This window comes from Cyanistes caeruleus, chromosome 3, assembly GCF_971803275.1.
Source record: "Cyanistes caeruleus chromosome 3, bCyaCae1.hap1.1, whole genome shotgun sequence".
In the NCBI taxonomy this organism is placed as follows: domain Eukaryota; kingdom Metazoa; phylum Chordata; class Aves; order Passeriformes; family Paridae; genus Cyanistes; species Cyanistes caeruleus.
Genome location: NC_141703.1, coordinates 75,736,184 through 75,758,161, shown reverse-complemented (window position 1 = coordinate 75,758,161; position 21,978 = coordinate 75,736,184). Strand labels below are relative to the sequence as shown.

The window sequence follows — 21,978 nt, the reverse complement described above, 5'->3', positions numbered from 1 at the left end:
AGAGAAGGTCATAACTTCACTCCTGGCTGCTGCAACTCTTTCTTGCTACCGTTGTATGGAGGTCCACACCTGATTTCAGAATTCAGGCAAACGTTCAAGACCTCCTTTACATTGCAGTCAAAAGCAATTTTATTCTGGGGATCTTAGTTGAGCTATGTCATCTCCTCTCATGACTGACAAAACAAAGTGAAAAAGCTTTGAATTTCTTTCATTACACATTACTCAGCTAAGGGGCAGCTCCCAGTAAATACCAGGATTCCCTGCACAGGTTGATCAGTAATTGCTGACAGTACAGCTTGGTATCATCAATTATATTTCATAGGGACTCCCCAAAATAGCTATGATCCTGATAGCCTTCTTGGCTCTGATTGAAAAACATATATATTGCATTCTTCCAACACTGACTTTTTCTCCAGGAAATCAGAGCTCATTCAGCACAAAGACTATGTACAACCAAAATCACTTTTGCTTTATTCCTCTGTCTACAGACATGTTTTTATATTGATATGCTACTCACTAGTGCTTAATACCGTAGTTTAGTTATAGTGGTTTTATTGTACTTTGAGAACATCTCAAGATGTCCACCAAAATATTTCCTACTGGGAAAGTACATTTGCTTTCTTCCACTTCTATGAATGGCACCAAGATGTCTTTTCATGGTTCACTTCATGTTTTGGGAATGCCCTATAGCTAAAGGGCCTAGAAATCCTTTCAGAGATGCCTTCTGCCATAGCATGGTAAAAAAATGAGTTTTTTCTGCAGCAATGAAGTGCAAAATTGACCAGTGGTAGCAGCGGTGTGTAAAAGATAAGAACCAGGAGATGCCTTAAACATAAAGTTGATCCTCATTAAACTTGACTTGTTTGGCCAGATAAAACTTTCTGAAATCCAAATTTGATTGTAATAAGTTATGACTGTGACATATTTCTGCAATATGTAAAGATTTTTGCTGGAACACAGAGGAAAATAAAAATCAACTTTGTCATGATATTTTTTAAAATATATTACTTCTTGGAGAAGAGTCATTAGTAGGCACCTATTTGTTTTACAATTTCAGCTGTTAAGACCTTCTTAACAAGAGCTAGAAAATAAATCTATTTCAACAAATTCATACAGATAAAAAGTACAGCTCAGTATTGTGGTTCTTGAGTTGTAAAATGAGATCAAAGCAAAGCTTATGTTTTGTGACTTTACTCTTTTGTAATGTATGAGACTATGATAGTGTTAATTTCAAGCCTAGTGGTGAGGGAAGTAAATGGATTAATACTGAAAGTGTAAGAGTACTTCTATTGTTTAATGTAATTTCTTCCATTTTTTTAATCATGCAGATATTTCACACTGCACCAGACCCCAATATCCCTCTTCCCCAGCCTCAGTCCCGATCGAGTTCAAGAAGAACAAGAGCAATTTGTCTCTCCACAGGTTCACGTAAACCCAAAGGAAGATACACACCATGTCTAGCAGATCCTGACAGTAAGTTTGTCATTGCATACTGGTTGTTTTGCTTCTTATGTCATCTTTTAACTTTGCCTGAATAATATCCTATCGATACTGTATTCCAGTGATGATAAGTATCAGCTTTTTAACCTCTTTGAGTCACAGCAGCCCTGTTAACTGCATTCCTCACTTCTCAGATGAGGAAGGATGTTTGGCTATAGGCAGTCTTGCATTGCATGCAGTTTTCAACATCATTTAAAGTAGACTTTATATTCTAATCTAAATTTAGTCTACTTTGAAACACAAAAGTTCATCATATGATGTTCATCTCATTTGCTTGCAAGATGATTAGTAAGGTTCAGAAACAGTAAATGCAGTCTTTTCTCTCCTCCTATAACAAATGTAATTCAGTCAAGGACAGGAGATCAAAACCATCACTTGGCTTTTTTTACATGCATGTAACTGTGGTCATTGTTAGTATTCTCCCAGGAATATTTGAGTATATGTATACTTAACATATGGCTTACTGTTTAACAGCAGGGAGTTACATCTATAATTAATTGCTGTTTTAGAATGCTTACTTATTTTAATATAGATGTAATTAAAAACTTTCATTTCATTCATTCTCATCCATTTTTTTACTTACTGGCTGTACCCATAAGGAGTATTAAAACTTTATAAAAGCTTAAGTCATTAACAATTCCACTACTGCAACATACTTCCTAAAAAATTTGTGTCACTTGGTTCCTCCAGAAGATTTATATGAGACTGGTTCAGTAAGTTAATCCACAGTTAAAGTGCATCTGTTCTTGAGGAGCTATGGTAATTCTGAAGTCTGTAATGTTAAGAAATCTATCCTCAGTATATTCTTGCACAGCTTCTGCATTTTTCCATACACCTATGTTACTTGTTTCCTGGCAGGAAGAGTTTAAAAAAAATAGCTCCCTGCACACAGATTGTCAGAGTGAGTGACATGGGATCCTGAGCAAGAAGTTACGAAGGGGCAGTGAATTACACTCACCAGAGGACAAACTGGGCAAGTCTCAGGTGTTTTTCACTGTGTAACTGCAATGAATGAATACCACTATAAAAAAGGGACAATATGTGCAAGTATTTTGCAGAGTGTAGACAAAATCATGCTTCTTCAGGATGTGGCAGGGGAAGTTCAGGCTGACATCTGGAAGGATTTCTTCCCTGAAAAGCTTGTCAAGCAATAGAACAGTTACCAGGGAAATGGTGAAGTCTCCATCCCTGGAAGTGTTCAAGAAATTAACTTAGTGCCATGCTTTAGTTGACATGGTGATGTTTGGTCAAAGGTTGGATACAATGATCTTGGAGGTCTTTTCCAACCTAAATGATTGTATGACTTCTATGATGCTACATTTGGTGGCAGTTTGATCAGACCACTAGGTCTGATCCAACAGATTTCCACTTGTGTTTTGCTTATTAGCTAATACTCAGCACTTGTATAAACAAGTTACAATTATTATCTCACTTGTGCCCTGAAAATGCTGAGGTAGAAACAGAGGTACTCTTCTTACCAAATATTCTAGGTGTGGCAGGAGACAGGTAAGAGGGAGCCAAGGTTTCTGACAATAACATTTTCAGAGTGCTAGATGGCTTTAAGTCATCATTTAAATGAAGCACGGACACAAATATATTGCAGTAAATAAAGGAAATCTATATGGTTTGAGAAAAGAGATACAGGTTTCATATCTTAGGGAATGGTAAAAAATTACAGAAAATGCATCTGACAAAAAATGCATCAGCCAATCTTGCACATTTCAAGGGTCTAATGCTCTCTAAATAGGCAAGATGAGTCTTCAAGTTGTAAATAAAAAAAAAAGAGTTGTGTTCTTTCTGCAGGAAACCACAGATTAATGAATTTGGTAACAAGTAAGGTAGAAAGGAGCTAAAAGTGGCACAGGATTAGAAAAGCAGATTATTTGTTCACTCTCTCTCCCTTCCCCTGCCTCCTCCCAAGGTGACTCGTACAGCAGTAGCCCCGACAGCACTCCCATGGGCAGCATCGAATCTCTGTCTTCTCACTCCTCTGAGCAGAACAGCACCACCAAGTGCACACCCTCACAGCCAAGGGAAAAATCAGGAGGGATTCCTTGGATTGCCTCTCCCGCTTCTTCTAATGGCCAGAAAAGCTCAGGCCTGTGGACTACAAGTCCAGAATCTTCATCAAAGGAGGATGCAACCAAAACAGACGTGGAATCAGACTGCCAAAGCGTAACTTCTGTCACTGGGCCAGAAAATGCCTCTCCACCAACAGACCTGACCAAAAAGAGTTCCTACAGTCTGTCTGGGCTGAAAAGGTCTTCAGCATCTTCCCTTAGATCAATTCCATCAGCCGAAGGTAATTCCCAAGGTCTTTTATCACATCAGTGTTTACTTATGCGGCAGAAAACAAGAGCTGGGTCTGAAAGCTAATGATATTCATTAGTCTTGTTTGTTTGTTTGTTTGCTTGTTTTTAATTTTTGTGGTATGTTGTTTCAGTTTTCAAACTGCTTCTGACATATTTCCATTGCTTATAACCTGCATAGTTCACACAGGTTGGAAGATATGTTGCTCAAATTTAGATCATTCTTTATCCTCCTACAATTCATCTAAAATTTATTATACAGAATAATACTATAGATTAGAAATATTAGTAATAGAGGTATTGTGCTTGTATTTTGGGATGTCTGCATTATGACAACTTTTAAAGCATTATTAATCATTGGTTGGTCTTTGACATAAGGAGAGAAGCAGATGCAGTTTTCATCTTGCAGAACCTCCATGGAAACAATGCAGCAGTTCACTGATAAGTCACCTGAAAGGACTCATGTGGGCAAGGCTTTTATTCATTAAAAGGACTTATTTTGTGTCTATAGAGCCTGTACACATATAGATTTGCTTTATCACATTACAGTGGCAATTATTTAAGGCAAATCATGGTCATTTATTCTAAAGTATATTTTTTAAACTGCATGAAGCTTTTGTGGATATCGAAATGTTAATTCTTACAAATTAGTGTGGTCTGATTTCACACTTCTTTGATCAGTTGACTTCCTGAGAACCATTTCCCTGTGAATTGTTTTCATTTTTATCCAAACTGCTACTTTAAATGCTTTTATTGTCACTTTTTAGTGATTGTACTATCTAGCCATGTAATTACAATGTAATTTTTTAGCCTTGGCAGTTTTAACATCATTTCCTCATTCCTTTTGTTGATTCTTTTCTCCTGGCTTTTTTGCCTGAAAGGCTGTTTCTTCTCACTCTTAGTAAGTAGTTTCTCTACCTGTTTTGATTGAAAAAAAAAGAAAAAAAAACCTTCAACAACAATGACACAACGTTTGCTTTGCACCGTTATACATGTTGTGAAACAACTTCAAATCAGCTTTAATGTTCCCTATAATTTGGTGTTTTCCTTAGGTAACAAAAGCTGCAGTGGATCTATACAGAGCTTATCTTCAGCAGATACCAAAGATACATTAAAGGCTCCACCAAACCCTGATTTGCCTCCCAAAATGTGCAGGAGATTAAGATTAGATACTGCATCAAGTAATGGCTATCAAAGACCAGGATCTGTGTAAGTCATTAAGGCCCTCTTGGAGATTTGTGTTGTTACAGTGTTGTCTACTATAGAATGATTCCAGAGATGTACATGAGTAATTGAAAAATCATGCATGAATACTTGATTTTAATATTTCTGTATTTATTAATTATTTATCTAGTTTTGTTAAAATAGTAAATAAAGGAGATGGCATGAAGTCTGTTTAAGTCAGTTGGAAGACTACCATTGACTTTATTAGACAAGAGACAAGGTAGAAATATTTCCTAGAAAAATTATTAGCATTATTGTCTCTGGTTCTTTTGGAATTTAATGTTTCAAGGAGCAGAAATGCTGTTTACTGTCTATGCTGTTATCTCAGAAAGATTCATCATCAGATTTTATTTGTGGCAGTCCAAAACTGGAGGAAGGAAAAAGAAAACAAAACCAGCCTTCAGCTCTGAAGTGTCTTCAGTTTCTGCATGATAAATAGTTGGTTTCTAACAGCTGGGGTTTGGTTTGGTTTAGTTTTGGTTTAGTTTTATTTCTTTAATGCTGAAAGGAAGATAATTCTAAGCAATAGAGATTGTGATTTAGCCTGTTGAGATTTGGGTTAATAATGTTTCTCAGTGCTATCAGAAGATCTCTCCTGATCTGACTTTGACCCAGAATATCTCTGTCCCCATGAACAATTGATTTCCACATCTGCAGAGCATCAAGAAGTTCTTCAAATACTGCAGGATATCATTCAGCCTCTCCACTTTGTCATCTGGAACAGATCTCTGTAGTCATTTCACAGACTCCTGTGTCATACTTAAACAAACTCCCACACAGCTCAGAGTTCCAGCATGATAGTGACAGACTTTCAGTAAAAGTCTTTCCAATATATCTGTTGGCCATCCATGAATATAGTTTTAAGCGCAAGATGTTGAGGTTTCTGTTGGTGACTCAGCAAGGCACTGAAGCATGTGGAAGTCTGTGGCCCCGTTAGGTCATGGCCTTGAAAAGTCTGGTGAATAGGGATGTAAGTGAATAATTAAAAAAAAAATAAATTAAAGTGTGTCCATGTTTATAGATGATTAAAAGTGAAACTAGAGTGTGTAGTAATAAAGAAAGGTGGTACATTTATTTTCAGAGTGGCTGCAAGAGCGCAGTTGTTCGAAAGTGCTGGCTCACTTAAACAAGTTTCTTCAGGACGGTAAGTGCTACAAACTGTTTAACATTCTGTTTTACGGGCATCATTGAAAGAGAAGCATTGAAGCTTTGTTCTGTGTCTTTTGGACTCCATCATGTGGCATGTGAAATTTTTTTGGTTTATTAAGCTCATCCTTTCTTCAAAAGAAACCTGAATTTCATAGTGAATAACAGCCAGTCTGGTTCTCTCACCCGGGGGAATAGTGAGAGAGGCTCAGGTCAGCTGTCTGCTTAAGGACACAGATACAAGAGAAAATTAACAGTATTTAAATTAGGATGAGGGTGCTGTACTTTCTCCATACAGCTGTTTGTATGGAATGGCTTCAGCAGTGTAGCAAACCTGCTGGTTTATGGCAATTTGGTCATATAGGCAGGTCTGGAATAACATCTGCTTTAGAAAGTTCAAGACTAACTTGATCAGGCTTTCTGTCTTGACCATCACACCTTCCCTGCCTCAGTGTCTGTCTGGAGAAACTGTTGACCTTTCTTCTTGATAGTGTGCAACAGGAAATAATGACATTTTTTTCACAATTGTTTGCTTTTGTTTCATTAATTCAATTCATTTTTATATTAAATTAATTTAGAATGTTCTAGTGTTTGTCTCAGTATCTTCTGTACATTACTACTCCCCTTACAATTAATAGACAAAGCAGATAAGTAAATAGACGTAGGAAAACATCTGTCTCTCTTCTCACTGTCCCAGCTTTTCAAATTCTTTGAGACAGCCAGGTACAGAACAGATCACTGCTTTACTCACCGATAACCCACAACTTACCAGAGCTGTCGTGGGATGAAAAAAATATGTCAATCCACTGATCCAGAAGTAGTAGCCTGAAGTGGCACAGATGTAAGGGAAGATGCCAACATGCTGAATGTGTGGCCATGGAATGTGGCTGTTTTCTCTGGCAGATCTACAGGGGAGGGAAAGAAAAAGCTCTCCTGCAAAGGTCTACTGATTCTGTGAGAAAAGCAGCTTTCAGGAATCAAGGCTTATCTTGTTTTGTGTAGTACATGAAACACAAGATGAACAAAAAAGAGGGTGGCAGAGGAAGAAAGGGGTTTGAAAAGATCAGGGCAATAATTTAAGGAAGAAAAGTGTAAATGAAGGGTCTGGAATGTTCTTAAGCCAGTGCGCTAAGTTGAAAGAAGTGACTGCTTCACCAGTCCTGCATCATTTCATCTTCAGCACTGTTCCTTTTCTTATTTTGTATTACTTCCTTCTTTCAAGCTCTCTCCTGTTGTTCCTTCAGAGCCTGTGCCACCTGAATCTGTATATAAAAAGCATATAAGAATCAAAAATCTGACAAAGGAAAAAGTTGCAGTTTGGTAATGGATGTGGAGAGCAGATAACAAAGCCGAAAACTCTGAAAGGCTGAATAGCTCCTCTACTTCAGCCTTCATAAGAAGGCAGAAGAGCAACAGGAGCAAGGAGAATGGAAAATGAGAGGCTAGCAAGCAGAATGAGGAAGAAATCAGAAGTAGCTCAGCTGTTCTTATAGTATGGCTTAAGTCTGAGTACAATTTGCAATTCAGAGCCAGGTATTATTTAACTGTGTTTTATGAACATGAAGGCTGATTTAAAACTGTAGAATAGCTTTCTTTTTTTTTTTTTTTCTCTGAAGTATGTAGAAATCATAGTAATTATAACTTGATCATGCAGTACAAAGGCCTCCTGTGTTCATAAGTCTGCTAACCAATGAATATATGCACAGCCAAGTGTAAGGCAGAGAAACTATTTTTGAAAGGCCTGATTTGATACCAGAAATGCTCAAGTCAAGACAGTGTTGGACTCTGCATGGGGAATTTACCCTGCTAAGATAAATTTTAAACTACTTCTTACCTATGCATTACAGAATGTAAGTAACTTCATCCCTGCTTGAAGCACCTGTTGCCTGTTGTGATCTTTTGTACAGATGGCAGATCAAAAGTACCTGTATAGCTTTACAGTCTCACGTTGTTTTCTGTATTCCAGCAGGTAATTCTGCACTTGATATTTTACTTCCCCTGTGGTCTGGTCCTACATAATTCCATCTTCCACACAGCATTTGCTACCCTGCTTTCTGACTTTGTATGATGCAACAGGTCTATTTATTATTTAACCTGTTTTCTATCCTTTTATACATGAGTATATGCTCCTGTAACACTAAAGGGTTTTTCTAGTCAGAAAGACAGACCACAGTACATGTGTTAGGATTGGACAGGGAAGACCAAAATTTTATGCCCTGTGCAGCCTGTGGTCTCTTTTTCAAATTACAGAGTTACTTTGATTTCTGTCTTCTTGTTTTCTGAGCTGAAGTTTATTATTCATCAGTCTCCCCCACTGTGGTATTAAGCTACTGTGTACACTGAGACCAGCCTGTGTTGCTAATCTAGTATACACTTGAAGGAGGTGAAGGAGTTTCTTACTATTTTCACAAATACTGCAGTTAGATAAGTCAGTCAGGCCTGAGGTCTGCTTATTTCAACTTCTTTACAGAAATGTACTAACACATAATCCCTGACTCTACATATTCTTGCCTTTGATTTAGAGGTACACAGAAAGTCAAATCTCCTTCTCAAAGTGAGAAACTGCATTAGAAGTTAGAAGAAGAATTTTCATTAGAAAAATGGGAAGGAGTAGGTGACAGCAAAAGGCTCAATCTTTCAGCAGGATCTTTAGGTGCCAGGCTGGGACTTCAATAGGAGCAGACTGATGTTTTGAAGCCCTCTAGATCCATATTCCATTCCCAGCCATATGATTAAGTACTCTTTTCCAGTCATTCTTCTGTTTTTATTTTCATGCTATATTTTGCATTTCCTAAAACACATGGAATGCCTTGCTTAGACCAGGGATGTGTGTTTTACTCAGGCTTGGTTTTGAGTCTGCCATCTCCAGGGCTCTATAAACCTTTCTTCTTCCTCTAGAATAATATTAACTGGTGAGTCATCTGAGACAGATTCATATGTTTTTCTTCATTCATTCCTCTTGCTAGACTGAAAAGTCATTAGTGCAGGAGTATAGTTTTAAAGTTGGTTTATCTTTCAAAATAGTTATTATTACTATTATTATTAGAACCTCAGGTATTGTTGACTCTGCATGGTCAAGGAAAAGAATTTATGATCTGATGAGCACTGATTTGACTGCTAGTGTATTTATCATTATGGGCTCAAAACAACTGTAATAGGAAGTAAGGAAATGGAAATGCATTTTTCTCAACTGGAATCTACCCAGTAAGGTCATGGAAAGAAGGGACTTCTAGGAAATGTGGGTAGCATTTTCTGAAGTTGCTTTTTCCTCTTCCCTAAACAACATGAATCACACTCCTCTCAGGTTATTAGTGTCATCCTAAAAGAACTCTAACAGATGATGGTGATGCTGTCATGTGCTTTTTAACAGCCTTGCTTAGGGAGAATAGCATTAACACCATCAGTAAGAATGTCCATTTTCATAACCACAAATAAAATGCCCAAGAACCTGCAAGCTCATTTCATGAGCAGTGCCTCCAGATGGGTAGGGTTGAAGTGAGTAATAACAAATCTGAGAACCTAAATAATCAAATCAAGTGTGGAGGCAAAAACCAGGTGCTTGAAAATTGCTCCAGAATTATGAGTAAATATTCTTAAATCTGTCATTCATTATGCCATCACAGATGGCTTGTAGATAACTTTGGGGTGTAATTGCTGTGCCTCAGGAGAAGGGTATGGTGAAGAATCGTATCGTTTATTAGCTTTTGGGAAACTAACTTCTTGTATTCCTCTGTCTATGTAAATGTCAAGTGCTGAGAACCTTTTTCTTTCCATAGGAGATGATTTTAGAGGTCTTTTCCAACCTTAGAAATTCTTGGAATTGTATAATTCCAAGACAGAGTCTATGTTTTCTTGTCTTTTTTTTATTTTTTTATTTTTAAGGTAAACATACTTGGATCACATAAAATTGGAGTTTGAAAACAGAATAGCTTGTTAGACATTAGAGAATACAGGAGAAAATTGCATTAATTTCTTAACTTTTTCTAAGGGCAATGAAAACAACATGTCATATTTCAAGAATGACTTGAGAAATTGTGCCTCACATTTAAATATTGCCTTAAATGTCTTTTTTCACAGTATTACTGAGATGTCCCATTATTAACATTGGCACCTGTCTTGATAGTCAAATTATTCAGATTTGAAATGATCCCTGTGCTTTAGTAAATTCATTGCCTACTACTTTGTGTTCATTACAACTACAGCAATCTTTAACAGTTACTCTCCTGTTTTATATGTGTAAAATCCATGTTTATGCCACACAGGTGTATTGGGTTTGCATAACAAAGGGTCATGCCAGGATCAACCCATGCCAACAGGCTCTTCTGTCATAGTGCTACTGATTTGGGCCAGGATAATCAGAACATCAATAGAGCTCTCTGTAGACCTTGAGGAAAAAATGAGATTAAATAATTGTCATTTATGTGTGACCTTCAGTAAAGTCATCTAAGCTCCCTCTGTATATACATTATGTAGATTATTATGTGAAAATTTGTACAGATTATATAGAGTAATGAATTAAGACACCTGTCTTGTCGAGTGTAGACGGCAAACTTCACAGCAGGAGGCACCAAGGAGTTCTTTTGGAAAATCTCTACTCAAAGCAGTCTACACCAGCCAGAGGGAAAGCTAACATTTAAGCTAAGTGAACAAACAGGGATCCAGTGCTCATCTTGTTTTAGTTAGCTGATGGGATGTAACCAGGATGACAGCACTAAAAATCAGAGATGTTTCCGGGGCCCTGAAAATAAACTGCCCCTTGGATATCATACAACTCAAAATTCCCAATCTCCTCTGAAAATCTCATCCTGAGATTGTAACCCTTGAGGGGTCATTAGTTCTCTTTAAGATGAAGGCAAAACATGCCATTTAGTCCAGTTGTAAGTCAGAGAATCAACAGCAAAGCTTTTTATTCAGAGGGAGAAATAGTCTCTGGAAAGCTCTCACATAAAAACTTCAGAATATGTCCATCCACTCTCATATCCTTTTAAGGGTTCAAATGAATGATGATAATGCTTATGATGTGGCACTGTTAATTAATCTATCATGCAACTCTTATCTCACTATTTTGGGAGAAAGACATGATAGATTACATGCCACTTGCATATACACACTCTCAAAAAGTATGCAGAAAATTTTAAACTTTTCCACAGGTCACATATTGGGTCATTGAGATAAATCCTGGCTAGAAGGAAACCTCAGCTGGCAATTCCCCATCATATCACATGAAAGTGAAACAGTCAACAAGTTCATCTTCACTTAGTTTAGTGTGGGTTTAAAGAGATTCAGAATAATTGGTGGCTCATGTAAAATTGTTTTGAGTGTGTAAGTTCAAGTAAAATATTAGATAAATTGCAGGAATCTAAAGAGAACTCCTAATTTTCATCTTCATGTTCAAACCTTCATTTTGTACTTTGGAGAATTGTAGTGCCAGACCCCAGGAGGTTTTTCTGTCCTCCTTCTCTGGGACAGAATCATTACTCCTATTTGTCTCATGTTTACTTTCTAAGTATTATTTTCCTCTGTAAACCTCTTAACAATAGTTTCTCACAGGTCAAAGTTTTAGACCTTTAATGACTTGATTATCACTTTTGAATTTTTCTCCAGGCAATTCATGGCTTGCTTCAAACAGTGTGCTCATTTCAGTATTCATTTGAATAACAACATTTTAAAAGTTCCAAATTATATTCCTGTTTGAATATCTAAGTGGGATGTCAGTCTCTTTTCTGCAATAATGTGCTTGTTAACTCCAGTAAGCTTGAAGTTATTATCTGCTATAATTCTACTCCTCTGAACTGCTGTGTAACCAGTTATTATAATATAGCATTTGTATATCTGCTTATTCCTATACTTCCCAGATTTTAATTTCCTTTACACCTTTTTCCTTGTTATCTCATTTATTGCAAGCCTGTATTTTTTTTCTTGCAGACAAGCAAAAGCCATGTATTCCTGTAAGGCTGAGCATAGTCATGAGCTGTCTTTCCCACAGGGGGCAATATTTTCCAATGGTAAGATTTATTTTACATTGACTTATATATTTAAAAAGAACCTATAGAAACCTGAACCATATCACAAATGGGGGTGTAATTACCCTTTTTAACTCTCAGGTTTTGCCTTGATTTTTTCAATTGCTCTTGAATAAATATCATCTAAATAAATATATTTAGCATGTATGGGATTTTTAACAATGTTAAAAGTTGTGTATATGTTTTTTTGCAGTGTATCCATCAGTGGAACCAGGCTGGTTAAAGGCAACTTATGAAGGCAAAACAGGACTAGTTCCTGAGAATTACGTTGTCTTCCTCTAGTAATCTTTAGTGGACAGCAATATCTTCATGGTATCCATGGTAACAAATAATAAGCACTATGATTTTTATCTGACACAGATATGGGATCAGCCCCTTAGCTGAGTGGTAGATTTCCTTCAGATGCTGCAGCTGCAGGTTACAGAGCTCCCTACCAATGGAACAGAATGTGATGAAACAGTTAACAGTTTTTGTGCTGAGGACGGTACTCTGTTTAAATAACTTCCATTGTTTGCAAAAGGTTGTTATGTTCTTCTTTTATGGGTAAGGAACTCTAGAGCAATAAAATAAAATAAAAAAAAAAAAAATTGCTATTTAGCTACAGACTTTCAGGTCCGAGGATGTTGCTCACAGAAATGTGAAATTTAGAGGCAATGCACTCTATGACATTTTTTGTAATCTGTGGTTTTTAATATGGAAAATCGTGGACTTTTTCATAATGTAAGTATTGCTTCTATTGTGATCTGAATTCTCCCTTAGAAAACTTGATTCTAAAATTGATCCTAATCATTTCAAATAAGAAATGACTTTACTGTAAATCAGAAGTTGGAACTTCTGTTAGTCATTAAGTTACAATATGGTATAGAATTTATGCAACTGATAATATCAGCTTATACACTGCCTGTGCAGTGAGTGCTCATTCAGAATGTGATATGTTTAATGAATGTTTCGTTCAAATACTTGTTAGATTTCTTTCCTACTTTCTGTATCAGCATAGATAATGTTAACAACTTCTATTTCAATGATAGCCGTCATCTGGAAGATATTCTCTCTGTCAGATGTCCCAGAACATCTGCAGAAAACAAGGAGATGCTGAATCTGGACTGATTGGTAGCCATGTGAAGTGAGCAGTAAAAAACAGCAGTATGTTTTGAAACCTGAGATAAATTGTAACTCATTTTTTTTCCATTGCAAGACAAATGACCTGTGAACTAGCCAATTTTATAAGCTATGAATGCTAAAAGCTCCATGTAGCAATAAAAGTACTTAGTGTTTTTTCTCCAGCTATAATATTTGACAAAGAGTCTCCTTCCACAGAATAAAAAATCCTTACTTTTCAAAGGTGTTGTAAAGACCTTTTGATTGCTCCTGGTAGGACTGAAATGAAAAAATAAAATAAAAACAAAAATTAAACCAAGTCAAAGAAAACCCCAGAAATCATAAGTAATTTTCTCAATCAGCAGTTTTCTTGTACAATTTGAGGGAAAACATGCACTGCTTGCTTGGCTACTTACCATTCCTGATTGAAAACTGAGACATTTAACCTCCATCTCAGAATTTCTTCAAAAATCCTTCCAAAAGAATTCAGTGTTTCATAGAGTGATCTAGGCTTAGTTTCATAATCTGTCGAGGCTCAATTCTTTCTTCAGTAGCAGAGATCAATCTGATTTCTAAGTTGTACTTCAAGGAAGTTTAAGGAAGAATTGCTGTTAGGGCTAAAAACATCAGTAATTTTTTACCTGCTGCTTTTTTTCTTTCCATAGCCTTTTTCTTGTTTAAATTGAAAAGTAAGACTCATTGCCAACACAAGCACATCAGAACATTCTTTACTTATATGTAGTGCATGAATTCTTCAGAGCAATTGCTGGATTTCAGGCTGGTGGCAGAATCCTGCAGGATCTTTCTCCTCACGAATTCAAATATTGAGTGAGGATCAGAGAAAGAGAGAAGCTCAGAGAAGAACATTGTTCCAAAAATGGTCTTTTCATAAGCAGAGTCTGATCAAGACTGGCTGCAGACAGCTGAGGACAGACCCCATGCATTAGTGACTGAGTGACCTGGGTTCTTTCTTCATCCTAAACAGTTTCATTAATCTCAAAACACGTTTCACTTCATCTTAAATCCAGACTGTGCCCAGTGCACTGTGATGAAGGGTTGTTCCAAATGGCACTGGCAGTGAAAGCAGACATGTCTGTGCTCATCTGATTTGCCCAGAGCTGATGTGAAAGGAAGTGGATGTCTTTCCTCAGCCAGTTGAATCTTTCTTCATTCTAAGGCAAGCCAAATTTTCTTAGTCTAAGCTATGCCTGAGACTGCCATTAACCTGAGAAGACCAACATGGTTTTGGTTGTGCTTTTGCTGTATTTCACAATCAAAAAACTATAGGCTGTCAAGAGGTTTACCTCCCAGAAAAAGTGCTGCTGCAGGCAAAAAAGGAGCAGAAAGGGAAGCAGAACTCTGAGCAGAGGCTGGTAACCTAGCTCATCTCACACAGGCAGAAAAATGTAGTGATCAGGGGAAAAAAATCCCAGTTTCTGTCTGTTGCATGGGGTCAGTAGCAAACCTGTATTGAATATCCTTTGATTACTCCTTATACCTCTCAAGGGCAACTTAATTGTTGTGAATTCTTGACAAATCGTGAAATAGAAAATGTAGAAAGTGTTTGCTCTTACTTGCTTTGTTCTAGTCTGATTTAAAAATAAGTGGGGGGGAAAAACTCCTAAGCTTAGGTAATTTCACATCCCCTGTATGTGTCTCAGAATTCTCCAGTACTGTGTTTTGAAAGCAGCTGATCTGAGTGCAAGCTAGAGAAGTCAAAGATGCCAAGTTCATTAAAATTTTTGTAAAACTGCCAAGTTCAGTTACAGATTAAGCAAGCAGAGCCTGTGAGTGCTGAGGGAAAGGTTGTAGAAAGACCTGGAGGAATCCCTGTGGAGGAGAGGTGTTTCATCTGCTCCCATGTATTCATCTCACATTAGAGCGAAATTAGGATTGGAGAAGACAACTTCATAAGAAACAATTCTGTTCCTGTGCTGCTCACAAAACAAATCTGTGTTTTCCTCTGTAATGCTCTGCAGCTTTGTCAGGCCCTTCTTCTGAACGAGCCACAAATAATGTTTAAGTAATTTAGCTTAAAATGGAATTTCCAACTGAGAAAGGTTACACCCATTCTTACTTACAGTGAGCCAGTCACTCTCCAGGTGTAGGGGTTTTCATTTTTGGAATTCTGTGGTTTTTCTTGTACTCTCTGCAGCTCATAGTAGCACTTTCTGTATGATCTCACTCCTGGGTTGTGGGTGCCCCAGCTCTTCCCTGCCTTTCAAGAGGGAGTTGATCTCTACAAGAAGCTGTAGAGTGAATCAGAAAGTTGAGTAAGTAGGGGTACAAACACTGAAGTGGGGGAGGGGGCAGCATCAAAGCTTCTCTAATGATGATACTGTCAGGCCTGATCAAAAATCCTTCTGGCAATAGCAAAGAATCAGAAATTCATGTAGCATTTAAATGGAGGTAAAATATTCTGATAATGCCTTAGCAGAAAATTAGGCAATCTGAATTAAAGTAGCTCATAGTAGTGATTTATTATTCTTTATGGAAATCAGACTCACTCTACAAGCAAAGGTTTGCAGCAGTTTTGTTCCAAATATCACTGTAGAACTCAAGGTAGATGATACATTGTTGTTGCTGTTGTTGTTTGTCTTGTAGAAATAATGTCTGTACCCACAGCATATAATTAGCCATGTTTTTTCTTTGTTAAACCTTTTGATACATGTTGCAGCACAGCATGAATCAAATTAATAGTGTGAAGGAGTGATATATTGTATGATAAATATGTAAAGTATATTAATATTCTATATTCACACTTTTTATTAATGATGATAAAGATTACATTTTTTGTGTGTAATTCCTATGAGTTCAGTATTAAAATGTCCTTGCCATATTTTGGCTTTAGAGTTCTATGTAACAAAACTGTTAAATTAAACCATAGTTATCACTTATGTCCCTAACTCCCCTATAATGTTCATTGTACAATTATTTCTGGAAAAAAAAGATGCACAGATTTGCTGAACAGCGCTATTCTATGATAGTAATAGTAACTTATTTTCTTTTTATATATTTTCTGGTGCTAATCTCTATTCTTTGCCTGCAATTGGATTGAATTGTAGTGTGCCTTTAGGAAAGACATTAGGAGGGGAAAAGCTGTAAAATTCTGCAGTTTAGAACAGTAATTACAAGAACAAAAAAAAAGCACTGTGTGGCAGTAATTGGATTTTTTGGCTGGAGTTTCTGTTGGTTTGTTTTTTTGGTTTTTTAATTTTTCTCCCCTGGCCTATTTTCTACTTAATAAGATTGCATCAGAATAAATAATGACACTAAAAAACACATTGTTCTTGATATTTCTTTTCCTAAAGCAGAAGGTTGTGCAATTTTGGATTGAGCAGCAAGAAGAGAAATCCCAGTTGGGGAGCACATCCTCCAGACTGGGATGGATCTTCTCCACTGATGGAAACTCTCAAAGCTCTAAGTCAAAGACAGACCTTTGACAATTTATAGTGAGGGTTTGCTGGCCAGAAGCCCCCAGAAAGGAGATGGAATATTCTGCTAATGGGATAATCTATGATCTGTCTTGGCATTGTCCTTTCTTTCAGCAGAGAGGCCTGGATGAATTGTTCAGTGGCCACAGATCAAAGCCATAGGCAACTTTAGTCTCTCTCTGGCTGGTCACAGAGCCCTGAAGATGGTGCTGCTGCTGCAGCCTGGCCAGCTCCTGTTCACACTGAAGTCCACTGTCAGTCAGGCTGTGGCTGGGAGGTCTCTTCTTTTTTTGTTTAAGATTTTGCATGGGCTTTGGGAGTTTGCTTTGTTTTGTTTTATTTAGGTGCTTGGTATCCAAACAGACACTAATTCAGTCCCTGAAGATCATATCGGTTCTTTACTTGTCCTGTGTGTGGCAGTGTTTAATAAGCCATCGGATAATTCTTGTTGTTTTAAGTGAAGAGCACAGTGCTCCAACCCTTGGATGCCTCAGTTGAAAGCTGGTTTGCATCTGAGGTTTCTGCAAGTGTTTTATTGGGACTTGTCATCAAAGCTCTGGCACTAAAGACAGCACCATTATCTCTGCAAGAGTTTCTGTTGGAGCGAAGGGCAGAACAGCTGAACAGGGCACATGGATAGTTTCAATTTTCAATCATATTTATGGCAGTTTTGGAGGTATTAGAGTTTATAGGGGTTACTTTAGATACTATATGGTATTTTAATAGGAAAATATATACAATCAATATCTATTTAATAAATCCCTACTAAATTATCTTATTGAACTCTCTGTTTATTTTGTAGTGTGGTTTCAATAATTATCTGCACTCTGTATATATCTACATGTAAATAACCAGCATGACATGCATAAGTTGACTTTGCAGACATAATTCTATGTTGTACTTTACACTGTATTTCAAAAGTTTGAAAAAATGTCTTTCAAAATAAAATTCTTTATACACAAACTGGTTTTTTATTGGTTTGAAATTTGGGCTCTTGTTCAGCCTTTTCTTTTTTTCCAACAACACTTTGGTTGTTCTTCTGTCCATATCTGCATTTTAGAGTAACATTTCATCCCTAAGGATGCTTTATGTAGATGAGCATGTGAATGCCAGACAATAATCTGTCAAACACTGTCCTGATTACGTGGAAGTCTCCAAAGATGTGGCCTTTGAGGAAAAGAAAATGACAGCATTGGATGTTAGGTAGCAAGAAGCAGAACCCTGGTATGGCAGAATCTCGCTGATGAGGTCTTTGCTTCTGGAATTCAGCAGGTGGGTGGGCTCATGGGAGGGCCTTCCACAGCTCCATTCCAACAGCACTGCCAGCTGGGGCAAGAACTGAGTGCAGTGGCCTCTGCAAGTCCTCTTGCATGCCCTCCCCAGCATCTCTGCAAGTCCCCTTGCATGCTCTCCCCAGCATCTCTCCAAGACTTTTTGCCTCGGTTTTTACAGCCCTCAGGCTGGAGTTACAGCTGTGCCCCAGGCAGAGGGAGCTGTGAGGTGGCCTGCCTTGCCTTTTACCTGAAGGAACTCACCAGAAACTCAGGAGACTTTAATATCCCTGAAACAATCAGGCTTTGTTATGATGCAGAATAAAAATCCTGTGTTTCTTAAACAAGATCAAACCAGCCAGCTGATAAAGTTTCCCTGTTCCCTGTGCTTGGGTTTGGACAGTGCAGAGCGCTGCAGGCTGCCAGCAGCCAGCTCCTGCCCCGGGCATGCTCGGGCTGCTGTGGCTCCTGCCTGCCAGCCCTGGGCTGGGCAGCTCCTGGCAGCTCCTTCTGTGTGGGCACTGTGCCCACAGCTCTGCCCAGGGCACCTCAGGGACAGACAAATAAAACATCAATACCGTGGCTGTAAGTAAAAATGAGATTGTTGAGAAGCTCAGCAGCATGGGCCAGATGGAGAAAGAGTCTTTCCCTTTTGATGCTTTCTAACAACTGCTCTGAGGTGAAGCCTGTATTTCACAGCTCTGCCTGCTTGAGGATTTAAGAGATGTGGACTCTGCTTTCAGAGCTGAGCAAAACATCGCCTGCAGCCTGCAGTCACCAAACAGTCTGGCATCTTGATGTGATCCTGGTGTCCCGGGCAGGGTGGGGACAGGGAGAAGGCAAGGTTCCCTTTGGGACCAAGGCATACAGTTGAGCTGGCAAAGCCCCTTCCTGCTGTATTGATTCTGCTGGAAAAGCCTGAGAAGTAGAGGGGCTGCAGCAAGGAGTTAGAGCTGAGCTGTGTCCTGTAGGTGTAGAGAGCCATCCCTGGGGTGTGGTGTGGAACAATAGCAGTGGAAACTGTCACCATCACTCCCTGGTGCCAGCGGGGCTTTCGGGAATAAGGGAAGAGCAGGGCCAGATGCCCTGAGCACCTTCCCTGCCCTGCTGCTCCTTGTGCCTGTGCCTGTATCAGCACTGCCACTGCTCCCTCTGGGACCAGCACTAGGGACTGCATTCCCCTCCACTCCTGCTGGAGGCCACCAAAGTAGGAGTGGTAGGAGCTGCCACAAATGCTTGGCTCTGCTCTGTGAGTAGGTACAAGAGGAAATGGAGAATATCTGCATTTTGATAGTTCATCAAAAATGACAGCTCATTACTGATTTTATGTTAAAAATCTGAAATAAAATGGTTGTGTTTTCTGTTGGAGTTTTCTGCTCTTTTCCATGTGGATAAAGGCTTCTTGGCTTTAGATCCCCTGATCTGCAGGAGTGAATGCACACTACTTTGGGGTCTAGACAAAGCTCTAAAATAGTTCTCATCACTCATTTTCAGTGTCCCATTTTGCTTGGCATCAGGGAATAACTAAGTTTGTTTGGGGTTTTTTTAGGGTTTTTTTTTTTGTATTTCTGGGAAACTTCTGTCTGACATGCTGTATTTTGACATTTCAGTGAGCATTTAAATGTAAAAAGACTTAAATTGCCATTGAATCAACACAATTGTGTTGAATTTCCACATTAACTCCAAATTTAAAATTCCCAAGGGATGAGGCATCTGTGCTTCTTACCAAAAAAGCTGAAGACACATTTCATTACTTGGTTGCATTAAAACACCTTACAGGGCATGATTCTCATGTGTTTGGAAAAATTTGTCTTTTTCAATGTTGACTATGGAGAAAGTGATGTGTGGAATTGCTTTGGTATAGAATGTGTACTGAGATGAGCCAGGCTGGCCACAGCCTCCTGCCTAAAAAGGAGAAACTTCAGTGACCCAAGGAAACAGCGTAGGTGTAAACTGAGCAGGTGGCAAAGTCAGTTCAGGTGCCAGTTCAGAACATTTTCTCATTAGTTTGGCTTGATGGATTCCTTCAAAACCAACCTTTCTAACACAAACACTGCTTACTCAACATGGTAAATAAGGTATCTGCATTTTCATGTTTTGAAGTTTTATTTCATGTTTGTAAAACTTTTCCCATGTCATTTGGATTAATCGCTGATACAGAAACAAAGTATTGAAAGATATTCTTGGCTTCTTTTGCAATGGTTGGCTTCTTTTCTATTGTATTTATGGCAACAAGCTCAAAAGCTGAACTAACCTAGAGCAAGTGCCTTTGCCAAAGATCGTGGTGTGCTTTTTTAATGTAAACATGCAGGGATTCATGGGAACATTGAGTGACCTCCACAGCCGGTACAGAAAGGAGTCTTAATTCACTTGAAAGTACTTTGGTAATTGGAATACATCTTTCTGCCAGTATAATTGAGGAACTGATTAGTTAGACCCAGGACGGGTGTATTTCATTTAAAATTACTGTTAATGGCTCTTGGGTGCCCTTAGTAGGGATTAGAGTCCCATCTGAATGAAAAACATCAGCGATTTAGTTTTGTTGATGGTCATTGCTTTTGTATTCCTACCAAAAAAACAACAAAAAACCCCAAACACACGCAAAGGGAAACGTGCAGCACATCTGGATTTGGGGTATTTTCAAAACAAGTTTTGCAGTGCTGTGCTTTGGCTACAGCAGCCACGAGATCCATCCCCAGAAGCAGGTGGTGGGCTGGGAGGGTGGGGGCTCAGCCCTTGGTGGGGTATGGGAGGTGCCCAACACATCACAGCACAGCAGAGCTTGGAGCAGGAGCAATGGGCTCCAGCCAAGCTCATTGGGGGTCTCCATGTTCCAGACATGGCACTCATGGCACTCTGTACACTCGGGGCAGCCCTGGGGAGACATTGGCACCCTGCACAAGCAGGTGAGACAGCTGCACACAGGGAAGAGCCGTGAGAAGCCTTTCAGAGGACAGTTCCCAAACCCGGGTAGAAGCGGGATAGGAAACCTGAGCTTGACCAGTCCATGGAGTGTTCCTCTAAATAAATTAACTGGCTTGCAGGATACAACTGGTTCCTAGAATACAGCACATTCTGTTTGCAAGGGCCTCACAAGAAGGTAACAAGAGTTAGGGTTTCAGTGCACCTGAGCTGGGAGGCTGAGCACAAAGTGCTGGAAGCAGAGACTGTGAAAGCAGTGACAACTGTGAGTCCTGAATTACCACAAAAAAGTCAGGATGCCTTTCAGCAGGGAAAATCCACAAGAAGAAAAGACATAAACGACACTGGGGGGCCATGGGGCACCCTCCAGGCAAATCTAAAGGAAGGAGGTAGATAGGAGACATCTCAGAGACATTTAGGTGCAAACAAGTTGTGCTGGGTGGCTGCTATGCAAATATATCCTTACATAAAACCTCATCTTAAATTGTCATTTTAAGTTAGTTTTTTTCTCCTGTTGCTGTTGGTCAAGGGATGCTTTTGTTTGGTCCTGTGAAGTGCTTTTTCTTTTCTGTAATTAGGACAAATTGCCTGCCTCGGATGGGAAAAATGGCCATTCCACACAATGTCCTGCTCCTCAGACCTTCCCTGGGAAACCTGCAATGGATGCCATAGGAGTGTGTCACCGGCTTCCAGCTGTGATTTGTGACATTGTTTTGTTTCCAGATGGGCCCTTCTCCCTTCCCTCCCCATCCCCCTGAAGTTCAGACCATAAAAAACAAACTAGCACAATTATTTTTACCCTTAGAGCAGCACAGAACCAAGTCTGCCCCAGCCAAATCCTTGCTTTAATATTTTTTTCCTCATCTTTGTTTAAATGATGCCTTGAAATATTTCCTAAATGAACTGGGAAACCAAATGTAAGTATGATCATAATAATGGTATCTGTAAGCACATCAGCATGAGAAACTCAGGTGAATATTGTGTCTTTGTTTCAGTTAATTAGCTTTGCTGGATAGCTTATATCCAGAGGTAAAATCAAGACAGAGCGTTT

General features: G+C 38.8%; 1 protein-coding gene across 1 annotated transcript in view; it reads left to right on the top strand.

Annotated features, from left to right (window-relative positions):
* Positions 1-17,697, top strand: part of ARHGAP42 (Rho GTPase activating protein 42) — a 142,513-nt gene extending 124,816 nt beyond the window's left edge. The window contains exons 19-24 of the mRNA XM_086882022.1: positions 1,329-1,473; positions 3,422-3,802; positions 4,862-5,018; positions 6,115-6,177; positions 12,105-12,184; positions 12,396-17,697. Coding sequence (XP_086738148.1) covers positions 1,329-1,473; positions 3,422-3,802; positions 4,862-5,018; positions 6,115-6,177; positions 12,105-12,184; positions 12,396-12,484 — 915 coding nt within the window. The 3' untranslated portion in view covers positions 12,485-17,697. The remainder of the gene's footprint in view (positions 1-1,328; positions 1,474-3,421; positions 3,803-4,861; positions 5,019-6,114; positions 6,178-12,104; positions 12,185-12,395) is intronic.
* The last annotated feature ends 4,281 nt before the right edge of the window (positions 17,698-21,978 follow it).